A 19,005-nucleotide genomic window follows, 5' to 3' on the forward strand; every position below is an offset into this window, starting at 1 on the left:
ATGCTTGTTACCTCATGTCCATACACTAGTGAATCAGGACGTGATGGAATTACAATATACAGTGCATCCGGAAAGTATTCACAGCGCTTCACTTTTCTCACATTTTGTTGTTACAGCCTTATTCCAAAATGGAATAAATTTTTTTCCTCAAAATTCTACACAACACCCGATAATGACAACGTGAAAAACGTTTTTTGGAGATTTTTGCAAATTTATTAAAAATAAAAAACTAATAAATCACATGGAGATAAATATTCACAGCCTTTGTCATGAAGCTCAAAATTGAGCTCAGCATCCTGTTTCCATTGATCAACCTTGAGATGTTTCTACAGCTTAATTGGAGTCCACCTTTGGTAAATTCAGTTGATTGGACATGATTTGGAAAGGCACACACCTGTCTATATAAGGTCCCACAGTTGACAGTGCATGTCGGAGCACACACCAAGCATGAAGTCAAAGGAATTGTCTGTAGACCTCCGAGACAGGATTGTCTCGAGGCACAAATCTGGGGAAGGGTACAGAAAAATTTCTGCTGCTTTGAAGGTCCCAATGAGCACAGTGGCCTCCATGATCCGTAAATGGAAGAAGATCGGAACCACCAGGACTCTTCCTAGAGCTGGCCGCCCGTCTAAACTGAGCAATCGGGGGAGAAGGGCCTTCGTCAGGGAGGTGATCAAGAACCCGATGGTCACTCTGTCAGAGCTCCAGCGTTCCTCTGTGGAGAGAGGAGAACCTTCCAGAAGGACAACCATCTCTGCAGCAATCCACCAATCAGGCTTGTATGGTAGAGTGGCCAGACGGAAGCCACTCCTTAGTAAAAGGCACATGGCAGCCCGCCTGGAGTTTGCCAAAAGGCACCTGAAGGACTCTCAGACCATGAGAAACAAAATTCTCTGGTCTGATGAGACAAAGATTGAAAAGATGAGACAAAGATTGAATACCATCCCTACAGTGAAGCATGGTGGTGGCAGCATCATGCTGTGGGGATGTTTTTCAGCGGCAGGAACTGGGAAACTAGTCAGGATTGAGGGAAAGATGAATGCAGCAATTTACAGAGACATCCTGGATGAAAACCTGCTCCAGAGCACTCTTGACCTCAGACTGGGGCAACGGTTCATCTTTCAGCAGGACAACCGCCCTAAGCACACAGCCAAGATATCAAAGGAGTGGCTTCAGGACAACTCTGTGAATGTCCTTGAGTGGCCCAGCCAGAGCCCAGACTTGAATCTGATTGAACATCTCTGGAGAGATCTGAAAATGGCTGTGCACCGACGCTCCCCATCCAACCTGATGGAGCTTGAGAGGTGCTGCAAAGAGGAATGGGCAAAACTGCCCAAAGACAGGTGTGCCAAGCTTGTGGCATCATATTCAAAAAGACTTGAGGCTGTAATTGCTGCCAAAGGTGCATCAACAAAGTATTGAGCAAAGGCTGTGAATACTTATGTACATGTGATTTCTTAGTTTTTTATTTTTAATAAATTAAACTAAATAAAAAAACTTCATGTTGTCATTATGGGGTGTTATGTGTAGAATTCTGAGGAAAAAAAATGAATTTATTCAATTTTGGAATAAGGCTGTAACATAACAAAAAAGTGAAGCGCTGTGAATACTTTCCGGATGCACTACATAAGAATGGAGAAGAAATGTGATCAAAGTGACTTTGACTATGGAGTGATTGTGCCAGACGGGGTGGTTTGAGCTTCTCAGAAACTGCTGATTTTCACAAACAATAGTATCTTGAATTTACCGGGAGTGGCGCAAAAAACCCCACATCCAGTGAGCGGCAACTCTGAGTGGAAATGCCTTGTTAATGAGATAGGTCTGAGGAGAATAGCCAGACTGTTTCAAGCTTTTTAACTATAGCTTTATAGTTAAAACAGGGGCTATAAACCTATAATTGTTCTCAAAAGATAAGCTACTTTGAAATGATGGGGTGATTTGATATTTTACAGGAATGCTGGCGACACTAAATTGAACTCGGTAATCAAACACTAAATTAGCTGCTGTACTGTCATTCATGGATAACAAGATGACAATGCAATATTGCTAAAATGTGTATTCTTATACAAATAACCCACAGCACCCCCACAAATTCAGCTTCTGTCCCTTGATTAGCCTATACCAAAAATGCAATACTTTAGAAATAAGAATGTAGCATACGATTTGTATGAAGTGTGCTATATAAAGGTGCAATATAAATAAAACTTACAATTATTATTTTAAAACGCTGCCTTTCAATTGTTACGCCTCCCACTCAAAGCTCATACCAACATTATGAAGCTCGTTGGGACCCCTAGACTTAAACCTAGACCTGCCCCCAGTCTCTCCCAAACCTCCAAAGCAGTGGCTAATGGGCCAGTTTTTACACCTCGGTCACTTCTAGGTGACAACCTCTAAAAAAACTTTAAAGGCTGATTTTACAAAACCACCTCTGTCGGAAACACATTTTTTAAAAAGCCATATCTCCAAAACGGATTGACCAGTCCCAACAAGTGATACCTCATTTTGTAGCTCTGCAGCAGGATATCCTGTTTACCGTGACACGTCACATTTTTTCTGAAAACCACAACAAGTTTGATTCACTGGAGTATACAAATGGTAACAAGCAATCCCTTTGCATCAGATTGGAAAAGACAAAGAACTGTCAGTTCAGAAGACACAGATGGTAATTGACCATCACACTAATTAAACTTAGCACTGTAAAGGCAGTAATTAAAACATATGAAATGGTTGCAAACTTGCAAGGTAGATAATTCGCAAATGCATATTATCCCCGTGGATGGTAAGGAAGATGGTGAGGGAAGCCATAAGTAACCCAAGGATCACAGTTTAAGAATTGCAGAGATTGTGTCTTGTGTCTTTGGGTCACCAAGTCTCAAAAAAAACATAATGGCACCTCCATACCAACAAACCAGAAGGGTAGCATGAAAACAGCCCTTACTGAGCACAATAGAGAAAACCAAGCATTTTCAGTTTGCCAAACCTCATTGGAACTATGACTGGAAGCAAGTGCTATGGTTAGATGAGACCACAATGTTTTGGCCATGCACACCATCAACATGGTAGCAAAATTGAATGCATACAAGGAGAAGCACCTCATACCTACTGCCAAATGGCAGTGGGTCATTGATGCTTTGGAGATGTTTTGCTGCCAGTGGTCCAGGGGCACTATTTAAGATCAATGGCACAATGAATTCAACAAAGTACCAGGATATCTTGGCTGAAAATCTGATTGCCTGTGCTCGGAAGCGGAGACTTGGTCGTAGGTAGATTGTCCAGCAGAACAAGGATTCCGAACATACGTCAAAATCCACACAGAAATGGTTTTGCAAAAACAAGCTTATCACAAATTATAGGAAAAGACCACATGGCTGTCATCTTTGCCAGGGGTGTTTACACAAGGTATTATACCAGGGGTGCCAATAATTGTGGAACCAGTTTTTTGGGGAAATATTTTTTCTTTTTTTTAATTGTAAGAATAATTAATAAAGCACACTGCTTTACACATTTTGGAAAATAAACTTGTGTCAATAACTATTTGTTTACAGCATTGTATGTGCATATTTATCAAGGGTGCCAATAATTCCCACTTCTTTTTATAATTCCATGACTGTATTGGTTATTAAATTTGCATTTGATGTTGAAATTTAGCATTGACATCTAATTAAAATGTAATAAACTTGAAATTACAGTTGTGTTCAAGAAAATAACAGTACTACATCAGTAACCTGATGAACCATTGTTATTAGTAGTAGTGATATTTCTGCATGGCAAATACTTTACTTGTAGATGTAGTAGTGTAACAGAAAAACAACAGACCCAAATGTCATGACATGCACACAGCTTGTTCTGAGTAATTGACTCATTCATTGAAAGGGGCATGTTCAAAATAATAGCAGTGTGGAATTTAATTAGAGAATTCATTCATTCTGTGAAAATAACCTGAAACGAGCAGAAGAAAACAAGCAACTACCGTTAAAACAGATCGAAGAATAGTCAGAATGTCAAAGATTCAGCCATTCATCAGCTCCAGAAAGATCAAAGATGATCTACAATTACCTGTGCTGTTACAGTCAGAAGATGTTTGATCGAAGCTAAGCTATAAGCAAGAAGCCCCCGTAAACCACTATTATTGAAAAAAGGGCTTGTGCAGAATCAGTAAAAATTTGCCAAGGAACACATGGCCCAAAAAGAATGGGGGGACTTAATTCATCTTAGAACTTCACAGACGACACGTATCAGGCTAAAATTGGTATTCTTCTGACGCCAATGATCCAATGAACCAAATCCATCATTGATTTCAATTCCAAAAACATTCCAAAGGAGGAGAAACATTAATAGGAAAATCTAAAATTCGGGTGAAAATCGGGTTTAATTTGAAAAGAAAATCTGTTAATCTTTCGGGGGAAATTGGTTAAAACCGACAATGATGAGCCTTGACTATGGAGCACATTTGTTGGCTAAATGGTTTTAAGTCATCAAGGGTCCAAGGTATCAAATGAGCTTTAAACTATTGTGCTGTTACCAGTTATGCAGTAGATACTGGTAGTTTCTCCCAACTAATTTTCCTGTTGAGCTCAATGGAAAAAAGATTCAGGAGAACCCTTGTAGTATCTACTATCTTCTGGCAGCATGGTGGTTTGAGGCTGGTTTGATACCTCAAAACCTTGATGACTTAAAACCATTTAGTCCACAAATGTGTGCCATACTGTATCAGCTGAATTTACAGCTGAATTTAGTCCCACCCCCAATTCCCATAGAGACTCATTCAAATACAAAGAGATTTTAGTATTACTTGTAAGCCAACCTGAAAGTAAGATATCCAGACTCTGGTGATGTTGATGGATCACTGACTTCAGGAAGTCATGGCATACAAAGCATATGCAACCAAATATATACAGATTATTTTATTTGACTTTATCTTATTTGTCTCAAACATTGAAATAGGGGGCTACAGTGGTTTCGTGTTTCATTTGGCGGTTTGCTTCGGCGGTAAGAATTTTGCCAGCGCAAAAAAATACTTGCGCGGTTCCGACAGTCGGGGCAGTTATGTTGCATTTCAGCCTGTAACAGGCAGAGCAGTCTTGTTGCAAGATTGCCCATATTCCATAGTGGATTTGCTTTTCACATAACCACAACTAGGTGGCAAATGTGAGGATATAGGGTATGTCTTCCACCACAGCACTTAACCTCATTAGCACTAGCATCTCGTATATAACTTTTAAATCTTTTTAAAAAGATTGAAATAAATCTAATAGTGGGACTTTTGCTGGTTATGGATGGTGTGACAGAAATCAAATTTTAATCGAATGCTTCCGTTTTTATCGTTCTACTGACCCCAAAGCAAATTGTACGGGTTAGTGCTTTTGTCTTATCATAGTAGCCTCATACAGAGATCAGTAAATGGCTAACAACACACTAGCACTTCTGGAACATTTCTTCCACACTTAAGTGTAATGTCTGCAGAAATTAGTGGACTGAAAAGTAGGATATTTTACTTTGAAATGGACCTGAGTGAAAGAAAAAGTCTCCAAGAATGTAAATACTTTGATAAAGTACAGATACTGCAGAAAAGTCTATCTAACACGTATTCCCTTATTATCCCCCTTATTATTTATTTATTTTTTTAATAGCCACATATTAATGTTGAACGCTGTTCTTTGTCTTCAGTGAACCTTAAAATATGAAAATACTGTACTTGAGCAAGCATGTTTGATGTTATGATTCAGATTAATTGAAATACGGATGCAAATGTTTTTGTTGGCAATTACAATTCAGTGGGGATACCGCTCCTTCTGCTGTTGCGGCAACCTCACTGACAGGCTCATCAAAGACTTAAACTTTGCAATTTAGCCCTACCAATACAAACTTTAAAATAATAAAAATGTATCAAAATAGTTTTTACAATATTAATACACATTGTTTGGAGAATGGGGTTGTATAAGTGTTTGCTCATAAGAAGATACAAGATTAAAAAGTATCCTCTATGGGAATAGAGTGCTATGTGTGTAGTCCTAAAACATGCAGCTATCCTCTATCATTCAGTTTGCTACTGAATTGCAGGTCAGACACATTCCCACTTATCCCCCACTATCAACACCTCTTTACTATTGTCTGGATTAGTGGGGGTGTTTCTCATCCTACGTAAATACACGAAAAATTCTGTAATTGCAAACCATAAAAAGATTCATGGAAAATGTAAACTTATTTTTTTACAATGCACTTGTATAGCCATTACAGAAAAGTAGGTTAAAGAAAATGTAAGTACAGTAAAGCAGGCTGTTTATACAGTAGGCTATAGGGCCATGTTGTCTGATTAAATGTAGAAGAACAACCTAGTTTAGAAGTGTGTAGCCTATACAGGAGCCTACATTACCAGTGTCAAATCAAGGGATTTATTTTATTTTATAAAGAACATTTCTTTTTTATAGCGAACGGACACAGAAAGAGCACGTCTAAATATGACTTCACTGATTTCATCGAAATGCCTAAAATGTTAAACCGCTAGCTATTTGGTTGTCCCAGCAACAAGTCTGTCTATTTTCCACCAGGTGGTTTAAAAACGTTTCCCTCTGGTGAATATTTTGGTCCTGTATTTACTTCCGGAAACAGACTTTTCAGGATAATGCAAGCTTCTCATGATGAAAAAGGGCACTCCCCTACTGTTAGAGCCTGCAAGTACATCAGATCGCTGTGGATTAGTGCACCCAAGTATACCACCTGGTGGTGGTTGTGCTAACAAGAAGTTATTACTATGGGACTATTACTATGGCCGGCAGAGACAAATCAATGGCCGGAGACAAATGAAACATGAAACCACTGCATGAAAACATTGTAATGTAATTACAACCTGGTAAAAACCAAAATTAATAAAAATATTCTTGAATAAGAGCAGAAAATCTGCACTTGGACCACGTGATTTTTTGTTGTTGACTGAGGTCATAAAACATTACTCGGAAAAAGCAGAAAAAAAGTGTGTCCAAACTATTGACTGGTAGGTGACTGGTAACCCGCCTGGTATGCGGTTAGAAAAGTAGTTCATCACTATCAGTCCGTTATCTGTGTGCGTTCCTTGATGCTCAAACTTATTGAATTAAATTAAAGCCAGAGAAGCTATCTAGAATTTGAAGTGTGGGGGATGAAAAATCCTTCCGAATTAATCACACACATACCTGTATACTCAATTAAAGAATATTAATGCATTTTCCTTTTCAAATGAATCACTTGCATTAATGTGTTCATTTTGACAGCCCTAATAATGTATGCAGAGATGGAAAATCCAGGTTCAAGTCCTCCCCTGTATTTTGTTCAATTTTGTTAGATTTACTAATTAGGACCTTTTTAAGGAGGTAGAAATAATGAGTGAAATCAGCTGACAGTTTATGGGTGGAAGGAAAAACATGTCTGGACGTTTATTTTCTCACCCCTGGATTTTCCACATCTGACTTTGTGCTTTGTGCCTTTTTTTTCCTTCAGTTACGATGTAAAGGTTCTTTGTGACAGTCTTCTGTAAAAAGCACCATACAACTGAAATGGAATTGAATAGGTTTGTATTTTTGTGTGCTCATTTCTTTCGCTGATGACAATGATTGGCTGCACACTCTGAAGCACAAGACCTCTTGAATAATTGGATGAGCAGGAAGTTGCATCTGGAGCTGGAGGTGGAAGAGGATAAAGACACGGTTATCACCAGGGAAACTGACAGTTTATTTGCCCCACCCTCTCCCTTTCGGCAGCACAGTAACTTTGATGGTACAACTTCGACTCGCACACCTTTACACACTTGCATCACTCAAATGAAAGACAAACAAAATTAACTTTTTCCTCCTCAATTTAGTCAATTCTCCATACAAACACATTTAAAAGTATACAGTAAGTATACAGTGCAAAAGTTTTAGGCAGGTGCGAAAAAATGCTGTAAAATAAGAATGCTTTCAAAAATATAAATGTTAATAGTTTATTTTATCAATTAACAAAATGCATGAACAGAAGAAGTGAATGAACAGAATGAAAAACCTAAATCAAATCAGTATGTGGTGTGACCACCCTTTGCCTTCAAAATAGCATAAATTCTTCTAGGTATACTTGCACACAGTTGAAGGAACTCAGCTGGTAGGTTGTTCCAAACATCTTGGAGAACTAGCCACAGTTCTTCTGTGGATTTAGGCAGCCTCAAATGCTTCTGTCGCTTCATGTAATCCCAGACAGACTCGATGATGTGATCAGGGCTCTGTGGGGGCCATACTATCACTTCCAGGACTCCTTGTTCTTCTTTACGCTGAAGATAGTTCTTAATGACATTGGCTGCATGTTTGGGGTCGTTGTTCTGCTGCAGAATAAAGTGGGGCCAGTCAGATGCCTTCCTGATGGTATTGCATGATGGATAAGTATCCGCCTGTACTTCTCAGCATTGAGGAAACTGACAAAAACTCAATTTGCAGAAATGTAGCCCCAAACTGGCAAGGAACCCCCAGCATGCTTCACTGTTGCCTGCAGACACTCATTCTTGTACCGCTCTCCAGCCCTTCAGCAAACAAACTGCCTTCTGCTACAGCCGAATATTTCAAATTTTTATTTGTTTCAGAAACTGAACCGTAAAAGCGAGGGCGAGTCTACCTGGACTAGAACAAGTTTCTTCCAGAAAATAATCACCAGAGATGGTCTCCACCTTTAGCTCCTCAGCTAGCAAGAGGCCTTTAGAAAAGGATGAGAGTAAATCTCAAATAGAGAGACGTTACTGCCTAAATGCCTGGCAGCGTGTCTCAGAGCTAGGACCCGACCAAGGGTAACAAGGATAACCAATCCCTATGCTTGGTTCTATTGCTAAAGGAAGTTCTTGGATCCTTTTCCTTTTAAAGTCCTCCAACTACCTATTTACCGGCTCAGTGCACGTAGCAGAATGCAACACAAAAGCCGAGAGCGGCACAAAAACAAGGCTTAAGTGGCAAGCCAAATTGTGTTTGCCAGTATTGGGATGCCGTTGCCCAGGGTCTGAGATGGTCATGCTGTGTCCATGGATCTTGGGGAATGGAATTTCCTGGATCTATCCATTTTGAAAAATTGGGTAATTGTGAGAGTTTGCGGTTCAAAGAAATTTGCAGAGGAACTGAGTTAGCTGACTTTTACCCACAATCATTTTTTCATCCTATCGATATTTATAATTTAGTATTAGAAAATGATGTGAATAGTGGTTTGCTTACCTAATGACCAGTGGGCTCCAAAAATATTCTGACACTGGTCATTAGGTTAGGTAACCACAATTCAATAATTTTCCAATACTTCACACTAAAATCCTTTTATATTAGATTGCTTTTATTTCTATTGGCAAGGAATATAAAGCAGTGTGGTGGCTTAGTTCACCTTATTTCGCTATTTAAGTTCAGGGGTGGCCTGTAGCGTAGTGGTTAAGGTATATCACTGGGACACGCAAGGTCGGTGGTTCTAATCCCGATGTAGCCACAATAAGATCCGCACAGCCTTTGGGCCCTTGAGCAAGGCCCTTAACCCTGCATTGCTCCAGGGGAGGATTGTCTCCTGCTTGGTCTAATCAAGTGTACGTTGCTCTGGATAAGAGCGTCTGCCAAATGCCAATAATGTAATGTAAAAATGGCAGTAAAACTATGGCAAATAACGTAATTGTGGTAAGTCATAAGGGAACATTATCGCGGAATTTTAAACAATCACTCTGAATGTTAATGGAGGTGCAGGCAAGAGCACAACTTTTGTTTGGTCCTGATAGTATTGTATCCAGCAAAACTAAATATCTTGCTTGGCCGGCTTTTATAGGTTGGCTCTGGGTAATGACATGGACTCATCCTCATGTGCAAGGAAATCTTTCTGGTCCCTAAAAACAGTCGCTCCTTTCACAAAGTCTTCCTATGGTGCTATAGTGCAGCCTTGAATGTGAATAGGTCACACATAGGTTCTTGTTGCTAGTGCTGTCGCGTAGCAGTCAAGTGAGCAGCTGTGCTCTGCGCCATTGTGATTGCCGATGGTAATGTGATTAGAAGATGCATTGTATTGGGGTGCAACAACTATTCACATCTTCAGAGTCGTCCTGTCTCTAGGGATGTAAGCTGTCTGCAATACCTGCACATCCAGGCAGACAGTGGTGAATATAGAGTGAGTGGGGTGGCTTTTCTGTTTTTTGGTGTGGTCTAGGCTGTGAGTGGGTACTGCATTACTCGTATCCGTTTCCGTATCCATAGGCTACTTGTCCTCGAAGTGGGCGCTTTCCAAGGAAGACGACATTAATGGCTAGTATTAGTAGCCTAACTATAAGCCCTACACTTGAGGTGTCCCATTGCCTATTGCTGTTTCAGGATCAGCAATTATGTCTTCTTTTGACTCATCAGAATCCGAGTAATCCGAGTTATTGAAAATGTCATTAGATTTTCCAGAGTGACTTTGGGTGTTTCCGTCAGCAGAAATCATTTTATAAATTTATAAAAGCTGGATTGAGATTGTTTTTGGTACTTAAAACCACACAGATGTCTTCTTATTGAAAACACAATCTTTAAGGAATGCCTCATTTCATCATTTCAATAATGATTGAACAAAGGTGCTGTGGTCAGATGAGATCAAATTTATCTTTATCATCTCAGTAATTACATATTGTTTATTTCTTGAAAGTTTTTTTGTCCATGGCCAGTCAGACATACCAATAATTCTGGAGCCCATTGTACAAGTAAGCGTCTAGATCATAGACTGTAGACCAAGTGCCTATTCCGTCACCCAATGACGATCCATGGGCTTGTGAAAAGTGTTAGAAGGCGTTAGATGAAGGAAAAACACAGACTGTGACTACATTTTCTTGTGGAAAAAAATTAATGACTATTTTTAGACACGAGTATGAAAAAAGAAGCTCGGTTTTGGTAACTTGGTCTAGATAATGAGACATGTATGATACATGTTGGCAGATAAATTGTTCATGTATAACTTTTGCTAATAGTTGTCGATACAAATTCTGTTTGTCTAGTGATCCTCCACAACAGAGCTGAGAGTGGAATCCATCTCCATCTCTTAATGCACATCCACAGTGGATCACAATTAAATTGACTCCTTGCCCTTTCCCGCCAAATTATTTGATTTGCTTCCTCATGCAGTGCCGTGAAAAAGTAATTGCATGATTCATGATGTCCTCTATTGTTGCATTTTTGGTGATTATTTCATTTATTTCATGAAAGAATTATCAAGCACCCATATCACCCATGTGAAAAAGTAATTGCCCCCTTAAACCTAATAAGTGGTTGCAAGAAATTGAGATCATAATTTACTCTAGTTCTCTTTGTCTAATATTACATCTGAAACCATTCATTTGAACAAATATGCAATAATAGAGGAAATCAGGAATGGCGCAAACACTTTATCGCAGCACTGTATGTCATATCGCAGAAGCTAGTTCTGCACTAACTTCTCCTTCATGGTGTCTTTAACACACCTATTCACATATTTTACATATCTCCACACTTGCACATTCACAAACATAGCTTGGCACGTCTACACAAGCTCTAACACATTTACACACCTGCATACTTGCAGTACTATACAAAGATAAGCTTTCAGTTCAGCATTCTTTGTCACATCCTGTACTACATCCTGTTTCCCATTTCTGTCTTAGACCTGTACTCCCACCTTGACCAGGAGGCAGAGGACTGTGCTGTGCACAATGTCCTGCAGGAGCTAATGGAATTAGAGATGGTGGATTCCGGGGTAGCGGAGGACCTTATGTCAGACATGGAGAGGAAAAAGACCAGGAAAAATAATGCCCTGGTTCCCATGGAGATGAGGCACCAGCTGGTTCGAGATAGCCAAGCACAGCGAGATGCTGAACACCTGAAGCAACAGGAGAGAAAGTTTCTTAAGGAGGTGAAAGAGAAGGCTCAGAGGCGGGAGCGGCAGGAGCAGCGCAGGAGGAGGCAGGAGGAGCGACAGCAAGAGGAGCTACTACAACAGGAGGTGGTGCAACTGCGCAGGAAGATGGTGGAGCAGAGAAATCTGGAACAGCGTGCCCGCCTCATGTACCGTAACCATACCCCCTTATGTCAATACTCGAGTCCCACACTCACAGTAACCACAACCCTCACACTCCCATAACACCCCCTCAACAAAACCATGCCCATGCTTGCCCCACAAACTAAAACCACACATCTGACATCAAAAAATACCCTTTCGCAACCACGTACCCTCTCACATTAACCACAGCCAAATCACACCATCTTAGTAACTACACCCCTCTACTGGCACCGGAACAGGCCACTTTTACCTTCCTTTTATTACTGCTTATTTCCTAAAGTTGCGACACAGTAAAAATATGTTGCCTGCTTTCCCGTCCACTCAGACATTAGGTAAAATAAAGCATGCAAACAAAAAAAGGAAGTCATATTTTAAGCCAATCAAAGTTTGCATCGTCACAAATCAAATACATAGTTTGCATTGTGATCAGGTGCTTCTGCAAAACATCAAAACAACCAATTCATAAGAAAGGTTAATAAAACGAAGCTACTGAAAATCAAGATGGAGAGTTGCCATTGCGCTGTAGTTTATTTCAAAACAAGTAAAAATGATCTCAGTGGTGCCTAAAAGGCCACAAAAAAACATTATATGAACAAGCGAAAGCTAAAATACCCAAAATAAAGTAATTATTGCTACAAGTAGACCAAGAGGTTTGTGTAACACATTGTGGTTTGAAATTAAGGATCAATTAAAGCACTTGCTGGACCACTTCCTTCTGCCCTGTTTTTCTGATGTTGCCACAGAAGCTCTTTCTGAGACTGGCTTTTGCAGAGAGATTTTCTAAACTGAAAGGCTAGCCTACCTTAGAAGCACCATGTCTCGAGACACACTGTCAGGGTATCCAGAAGGCTACAGTAAGCGAAAGGAGCAGGCTACTAGATTATACTAGGCCTTATAGTCTACAAGCAGCAATACAGGACAGTGGGAGCAGAATTAATTTATTTATATTGACCTTGATTGTATTGCTTTGCAGCCCATTTGTGTAGGCTAATAGCCAGATAAAACCCTGCTTTCTATAAGAAAGCCCAAGAGTGAACAAATGTATCTTATAGCAGGACTTTTTCTGTTATGTAATGCACTGATCACTGTTTGTGCTGAAATAACTACGGGACTAAATAACTGTGCTGAGCCAGTTCACCTCTGTATTACTGCTGACTATAATGTTACCATTTAGAATTTCAATTGTAGATGCTATATTGCTGCGTCATTTATTACGTTATGTCTCTGCAGCTACAGTGAGCAGCATAATTCAGCTTTTTTTTGAGGGTATTTTCCTCCATATCAGATGAACCATTTAGAAATGACAGCACCTTTTGTACAGGATTCCCCCCATTTTAAGTAATACAAACATTTATTGAATTGGCTTCACAGATGTGTTTCATTAGGCTGGCGTGTTTTGTTTTTAGTGAAAGCAGAAGAGAGCTGCTGATGTTGAGTCTTGATTTGCCTTTGGAGATTTGGAGATTGTTGCTGGGGTGTGACAACATCTAAGCTGGCTGTCATAAGGCTCAAAAATGAAAATCAATCAATCAGGAACATTGCAAAAACCCTGGGCATGGTCAACAGGTTAATTCAAGTTGGTTCATTATTAACGAGAAAAACAACAACTGGTGAACTCAGTAATGTCAAACGATCCGGTAGACCGAGGAAGACCACTGTAGTGGATGCCCAGAGAATACTCTCCGAGGTTGAAGAAAACACCTCTGAAACTGGCCCAACAGATCAAAAACACTCTCCTGGAAGCAGGTGTAGATGTGTCAAAGTCCACGATACATAGAAGACTACACCAGCAGGAATACTGAGGATAGACTACTGGATGAAAAGCACTGATAAGCCTGAAGAACAGAAAGGCGAGATTACAGTTTGCTTAAAAACTCCTAAAAGAGCCCCATGAGTTCTGGAACAAAGACTTGTGGACAGATGAGACAAAGATTAACATGTACTAGAGTGATGGAAAGAGGAGTGTGGAATAAAAAATGATTTCTGAAGTCTCCAGAAGTATTTTATCTGCTCAAATGAAACCAAATGCCTCTAAACTTATTGGATGGCACTTCATCAAGACAGTGACCCGAAACATACTGCTAGAGCAACGAAGGGGACATTGATGGCCAAAAAGTGGCCAAAAAACTGGCCGAGTTGAACACTGGATCTGAAGCCAATTAAACATACATTTTAAATGCTGAATAGGAGACTGAAGACATAAAGTCTCCGAATCAAGCAGGAACTGAAGATGGCTGTAGTACAGGCCTGGCAGAGCATCACCGGGGAGGATACCGTGTCTGGTGATTTCAATCCATTGCACACTTCAAGCGGTCATTCCATGCAAAGGATATGTGACCAAATATAAAAAATGGTTACTTTATTCTACATTATGTTAAACTGTTTTTTATATTTTTTGATGCTCGAAAATGGGGGGTACTATGTACAAAGGGTTCTATCATTTTTAAATTGTCCATCCGATATGGTTGAAAATACCCTCAAATTTAAAGCTGAAAGTCTGCACTTCAACCTCATTGTCATTGTATCCTAAATGCATTATGGCACTCACTTGTGTAGGGTCCTCGTGTGGGCCGCCAAATAATGTAGGTCTTTTACACTATACAAAGTGTAGTGAGGATGACTATTAGAAACGTATATGTCTCAGTCCTCACATGGGGTGCACAGATTGTGTGGGATACGCCCCTCCCTACATGCTATGTGTACATTGCGAAGATTGATACATACAACGTTTTCTCCTAATAATGCTCATGTGTTGCGCCAATTAATGTTATGTAGCAGTATAACTGCAAAAAGTTATCAGTCTCATACAATTACTATTATCTGAAATATCTAACCACAAATGTAGTATTTTAATTAATAATTAAAATAACCAATATCAATGATTAAACATAACCTGAAGGTTGCAAGTTCTTCGAAAGACTGATTTGACTTGGCTCTCATGTTCATGTGACACCAAAACAGACACCGGGTTTAATAAAATAAATGTATTAAACCGATGTACAAACATAGAACATAGATGGGGTTGAGCTCATGGGAAGTTAGGTAGGATAACGTATGGTAGGTGTGTGTACATGTGCACTCGCGCACGTAAGCACACGTGTCGCTTGAACAAAGGAAAGGTAAAAGTAGCTAGCTTGGTTAGTTAGCTAGAATACTGGGTGGGAGTGTTGGAGTGTTAGCTGTGAGAAAAGAGAGACTACTTGCGTAGTTTAACTTCATACAGTAAATCCTCAAATTGTGTCCGGGATTCTATTTGAATCCGGGCCTCGGATAATATCCGGGGGCGTGGCCGATTCTGACAAATAAAGGCCGGCCCCCAAATACAAGCCAGGGTAATATTGCCTACCAGTAGGGCTATCAGTCCATGAGCACTAGAAGACATTGTTTCGATTTAACTCAATGAAATAAAAGAGCTCTTCTTAATATTTTATATTGCTGGTTGGTTTAATACTGTTGCCATTGAAAAGTCGTTGTCCTACACCATGGGTCTCCAACACGTTGCTCTCAAGCTACCAGTCGCTTGCCGCCCCCTTCTAAGTAGCTTGCCAAAGGCTGAAGCAGTATACATTTAAACACAATTGTTGCCGCGAGGCATTCCAGCCTACAAATTTAATAAAAAGTAAATCAGGCAAAATTAAAAATTAACTCAATTTAGGCTACTTGGCTACGCAATAAGGTTTTCCAGAAATAAAGGCCTGCCTCGAATACAAGCCTGCCCCAAATAAAGGCCTGTGCTTTGTGCAGCCTAAGTAAATAAAAGACCCCGGACACAATTTGAGGATTTACGGTACATACGCAAGACGGCAAATCTATTTACTTAAACATACAGCAAATAGAATGCATTCAAATGCATTACACAAAGACAAATAGAAAAGCACAGATTCACAATATCAGTTGAAACTAAACTAAACACTGGCTATGCCCGGAATGTTTGTTTAGTCTCACTGAGGCCACACGCATTGCTGGCTCCAGGAATGCTGAGGTGTTGTCCTTATAGAAGCGGTGGTGGATCCGTGAATTGATGTCCTGGGAAGGTATACAAAGCTGGGGTGTTCTGTTTTTTGGAAAAGTCTGTTTGCTGCAGTGTCTAGTGGTGAGCTGATGTACCAATTCATGTACACCAATTTACCACTTAAGGTAGGCCACTCTAAGTTACCGCGAGGTAAGCTCGGTGTGTCTGTGAGGCCTAGTGGTGCGCTGTGGAGAACTTGGCCTCTGTCTGAGTGTCATAAGCAGGGCGAGATGTAGCTGCAGGAGCCGGAGGCAAGAGAGTGCAAAGAGGGTGAAGAGGGCAAAGAGGAGGCGGGAAAATGCGATTCTCCTTGCTCTTATACTGTGAAAGTTTATTGTTCCTGCCGTTACAGTATTGGCTTAACTGTAACTCAACGTCATGCCGTGGTGGACGTCACGGAAGTGTCCTGTGGAATCATGGAAAGTGTCGTTATGTGGTCCCTACACTGTATATGGGACCGATTTCTCTGGTATATTTGGCCCCTGCACTTCTGAAATTATTCCTGTGCCCCTACACCCCTCATGCAACCATACCCCTCATAACCAAACTTCAACAACATACCGTAACTATACTCCTCACAGCCTCCCCACTTAGCTTACAGTAACCACACTCACCTTACAGTAATCTTAAATCACACTCACAGCTGAGCCACACCATCATAAACAACCGACTGATGTGTTGTGCTTTCACAGGAAGAGGGAGAGTCAGAACAAGAAGACACTGATCCTGGCTTCCCCACCACCTGACCTTGTACCCACGGTCCCCAAAATGCAGCAGGTGCAAGAGCAGCAGAAACGGGAGGAACTGAGCAGACTGCACGTGGTACAGTCCAAAGTTCACATGCTGAACCTGCGGGTGAGTGAGTTAGTGAGTGTGCGTATGTATCATGGCCTGGTGTGTGTGTGTTTGGCCTAGAGCAGGGGTGTCAAACTGAATCCCCAGGGGGCCGCAGTGTCTGCGGGTTTTTGTGGTCTCCTTTCAATCAGCTGCCAATTAAGGCCTTGAGAACAAGGCGTGTGGATACTTTAACTAATCAATGACTTGACTGAACCCAGAACACCCCAAAAACCAGCAGACACTACGGCCCTCCAGGACTGGAGTTTGACACCTGTGGCCTAGAGTGAGCATACACATGTTTTCCTAGGAATCTCATTGGGTCGGTTTTAATACTCTCCAAGCAAAATGTTACCATGATTTCCTGATCCATGATATTGATAATCCCAGTTGTAATTCATTATTTGTATAGAACTCAGCAAGTCACAGGCTGGCATCTTTATGCAGCGTAATGCCTTGAAACTTTTTTTTTTCAAAATGATGCAGCTCACTAACAACTAAGTGTATACACCCTTATGTTTAAATAATAATCTTAGCCAGATTTCAACAAAACCATGTTAGGCTATCATGCAAACCAATCTTAAATGCTGCCCGAGAGATTTATCTGATTTAATTCACCGTTTGCATCATAACAAAACATAATGGCGAGAACAGGCCATTCAGCCCAGTAATGCTTGCCACTAAAGTGTACCTACTAGTTTGCCTAAAAGCTAAGTAGTAATTAGCACCGTATAAAGCCTGGTCTTGAAAACCCCCCATGTTTCAGCCTCCACTACTAGATCACTTCATCCCTGTGAGTCATTTTAAAAGTTTACCCCAGACTCTAAAAACTGAGGTCTGCAGCTGTTTTACTTGAGAATGTTTTACTTGAGACTGTTTTTTACTTGAGATTGTATTAATGTATAATTGTGTTGTGCCTTTGTAGTGTATTGAACATTGTTGTCATCTCTGTTTGCTCCTCCTGAAGCCAGGGCTCCCTTGTAAAAGAGATGACAGTCTCAATGGGACTCCTCTGGTTAAATAAAGGATAAATAAAAACTACACGTCCTGGCAAGCTGTGGGTCTGTTTTTCACACAGTCACCACTCTCTTACTTCCTAATATCTGTGTGGGATTTATCCTTTGCCAATTTCTATGTATGCCCTCTCATTCTTCTAACCAAACTCACCCTGGTGAATCGGCTGTAGTTCACTTTAATGAATTTAAAAGCCTCAATCAAATCCCCCATAAGTCTCCTTTTACTAACCTTAAAGAGATTAAGTATTTGATCTTTTATGCATGGAATCAGTCTGGTTGCCCTTCTCTGAACCTTTTGCCAGTGCCTCTATATCTTTCTTATAGTGTTGTCCCCAGAACTGCACACAGTACTCTAAGGGTGGTCTGACAAGAGTATTGTATAATGTCAGTATAACTTCCTTCAATTTATACTCAATACTCTTGGCTATGGATCCTAGCAATCTGTTGATTGTTTATATACAAGCAGTGGGTTCTGCAATTTGGCTTATTTCTGGTTGAATAAATAAAGGTAGGGTGAAATTTGTGTTTGATTTATATACTATTTGGAATTGGTAAAGACTAGATAGTTTGGTCCTTCCATGTTAAACTGTAGAATTTTATTTTATGATGGCACTCCATTGGAAGAGGTAAATGGTAAAGCCTAGGTGGGCCAAAAGGCCAGTTTTCATCATCAGATATTCTTATGTTTCTTAAGTGCTCATGTCTTTTACTTTTAGATTAGTATTAATTTGTCTTTATAGGTCTTTCCAGTCATACATACTAGGTATAAAGAGACTGTGGTTTCTGTTATGTAAAGTGTATGTGTATATCAGATTCTGCAGAACCATTTCTCAAAGTGGTATTCCACTGCCCTGGAGAGAAGAGTGCAAATGGGCAATGCAGCAGCACTGCATGATTGGAGGAGCCAGCTAAGAGTGTGGCGAGAGTGGCGGTCTTTGGTGTGGGCCGGACGGAAGGAGCGTGAGGCAAGGAGTACAGAGGAGGAACTACGCTCAGAAAACAGGCAAGAGACCTAAGAAATGCCAAACATTTTTGATTTTCTTGATGTTCTCATACTAATAAGGTAATTTTTTTACACATTATCATACTGACATTTGCTGACCTAGCCATGCACTATACGGTGATATC

General features: G+C 40.4%; 1 protein-coding gene across 6 annotated transcripts in view; it reads left to right on the forward strand.

Moving 5' to 3' along the window:
- Positions 1 to 19,005, forward strand: part of ccdc191 (coiled-coil domain containing 191) — an 80,613-nt gene that overhangs the window by 12,081 nt on the left and 49,527 nt on the right. For all 6 annotated transcript variants that reach the window (XR_009708465.1, XR_009708464.1, XM_061237506.1 and 3 more), the window contains exons 4-7: positions 7,609 to 7,752; positions 11,621 to 12,020; positions 16,720 to 16,882; positions 18,690 to 18,880. Coding sequence is in view for 4 of the 6 variants with exons in the window: in XM_061237506.1 (XP_061093490.1) it covers positions 7,609 to 7,752; positions 11,621 to 12,020; positions 16,720 to 16,882; positions 18,690 to 18,880 (898 nt within the window). In the remaining 2 variants the exon portion in view is untranslated. The remainder of the gene's footprint in view (positions 1 to 7,608; positions 7,753 to 11,620; positions 12,021 to 16,719; positions 16,883 to 18,689; positions 18,881 to 19,005) is intronic.

Source organism: Conger conger, chromosome 4 (assembly GCF_963514075.1).
Source record: "Conger conger chromosome 4, fConCon1.1, whole genome shotgun sequence".
Classification (NCBI taxonomy): domain Eukaryota; kingdom Metazoa; phylum Chordata; class Actinopteri; order Anguilliformes; family Congridae; genus Conger; species Conger conger.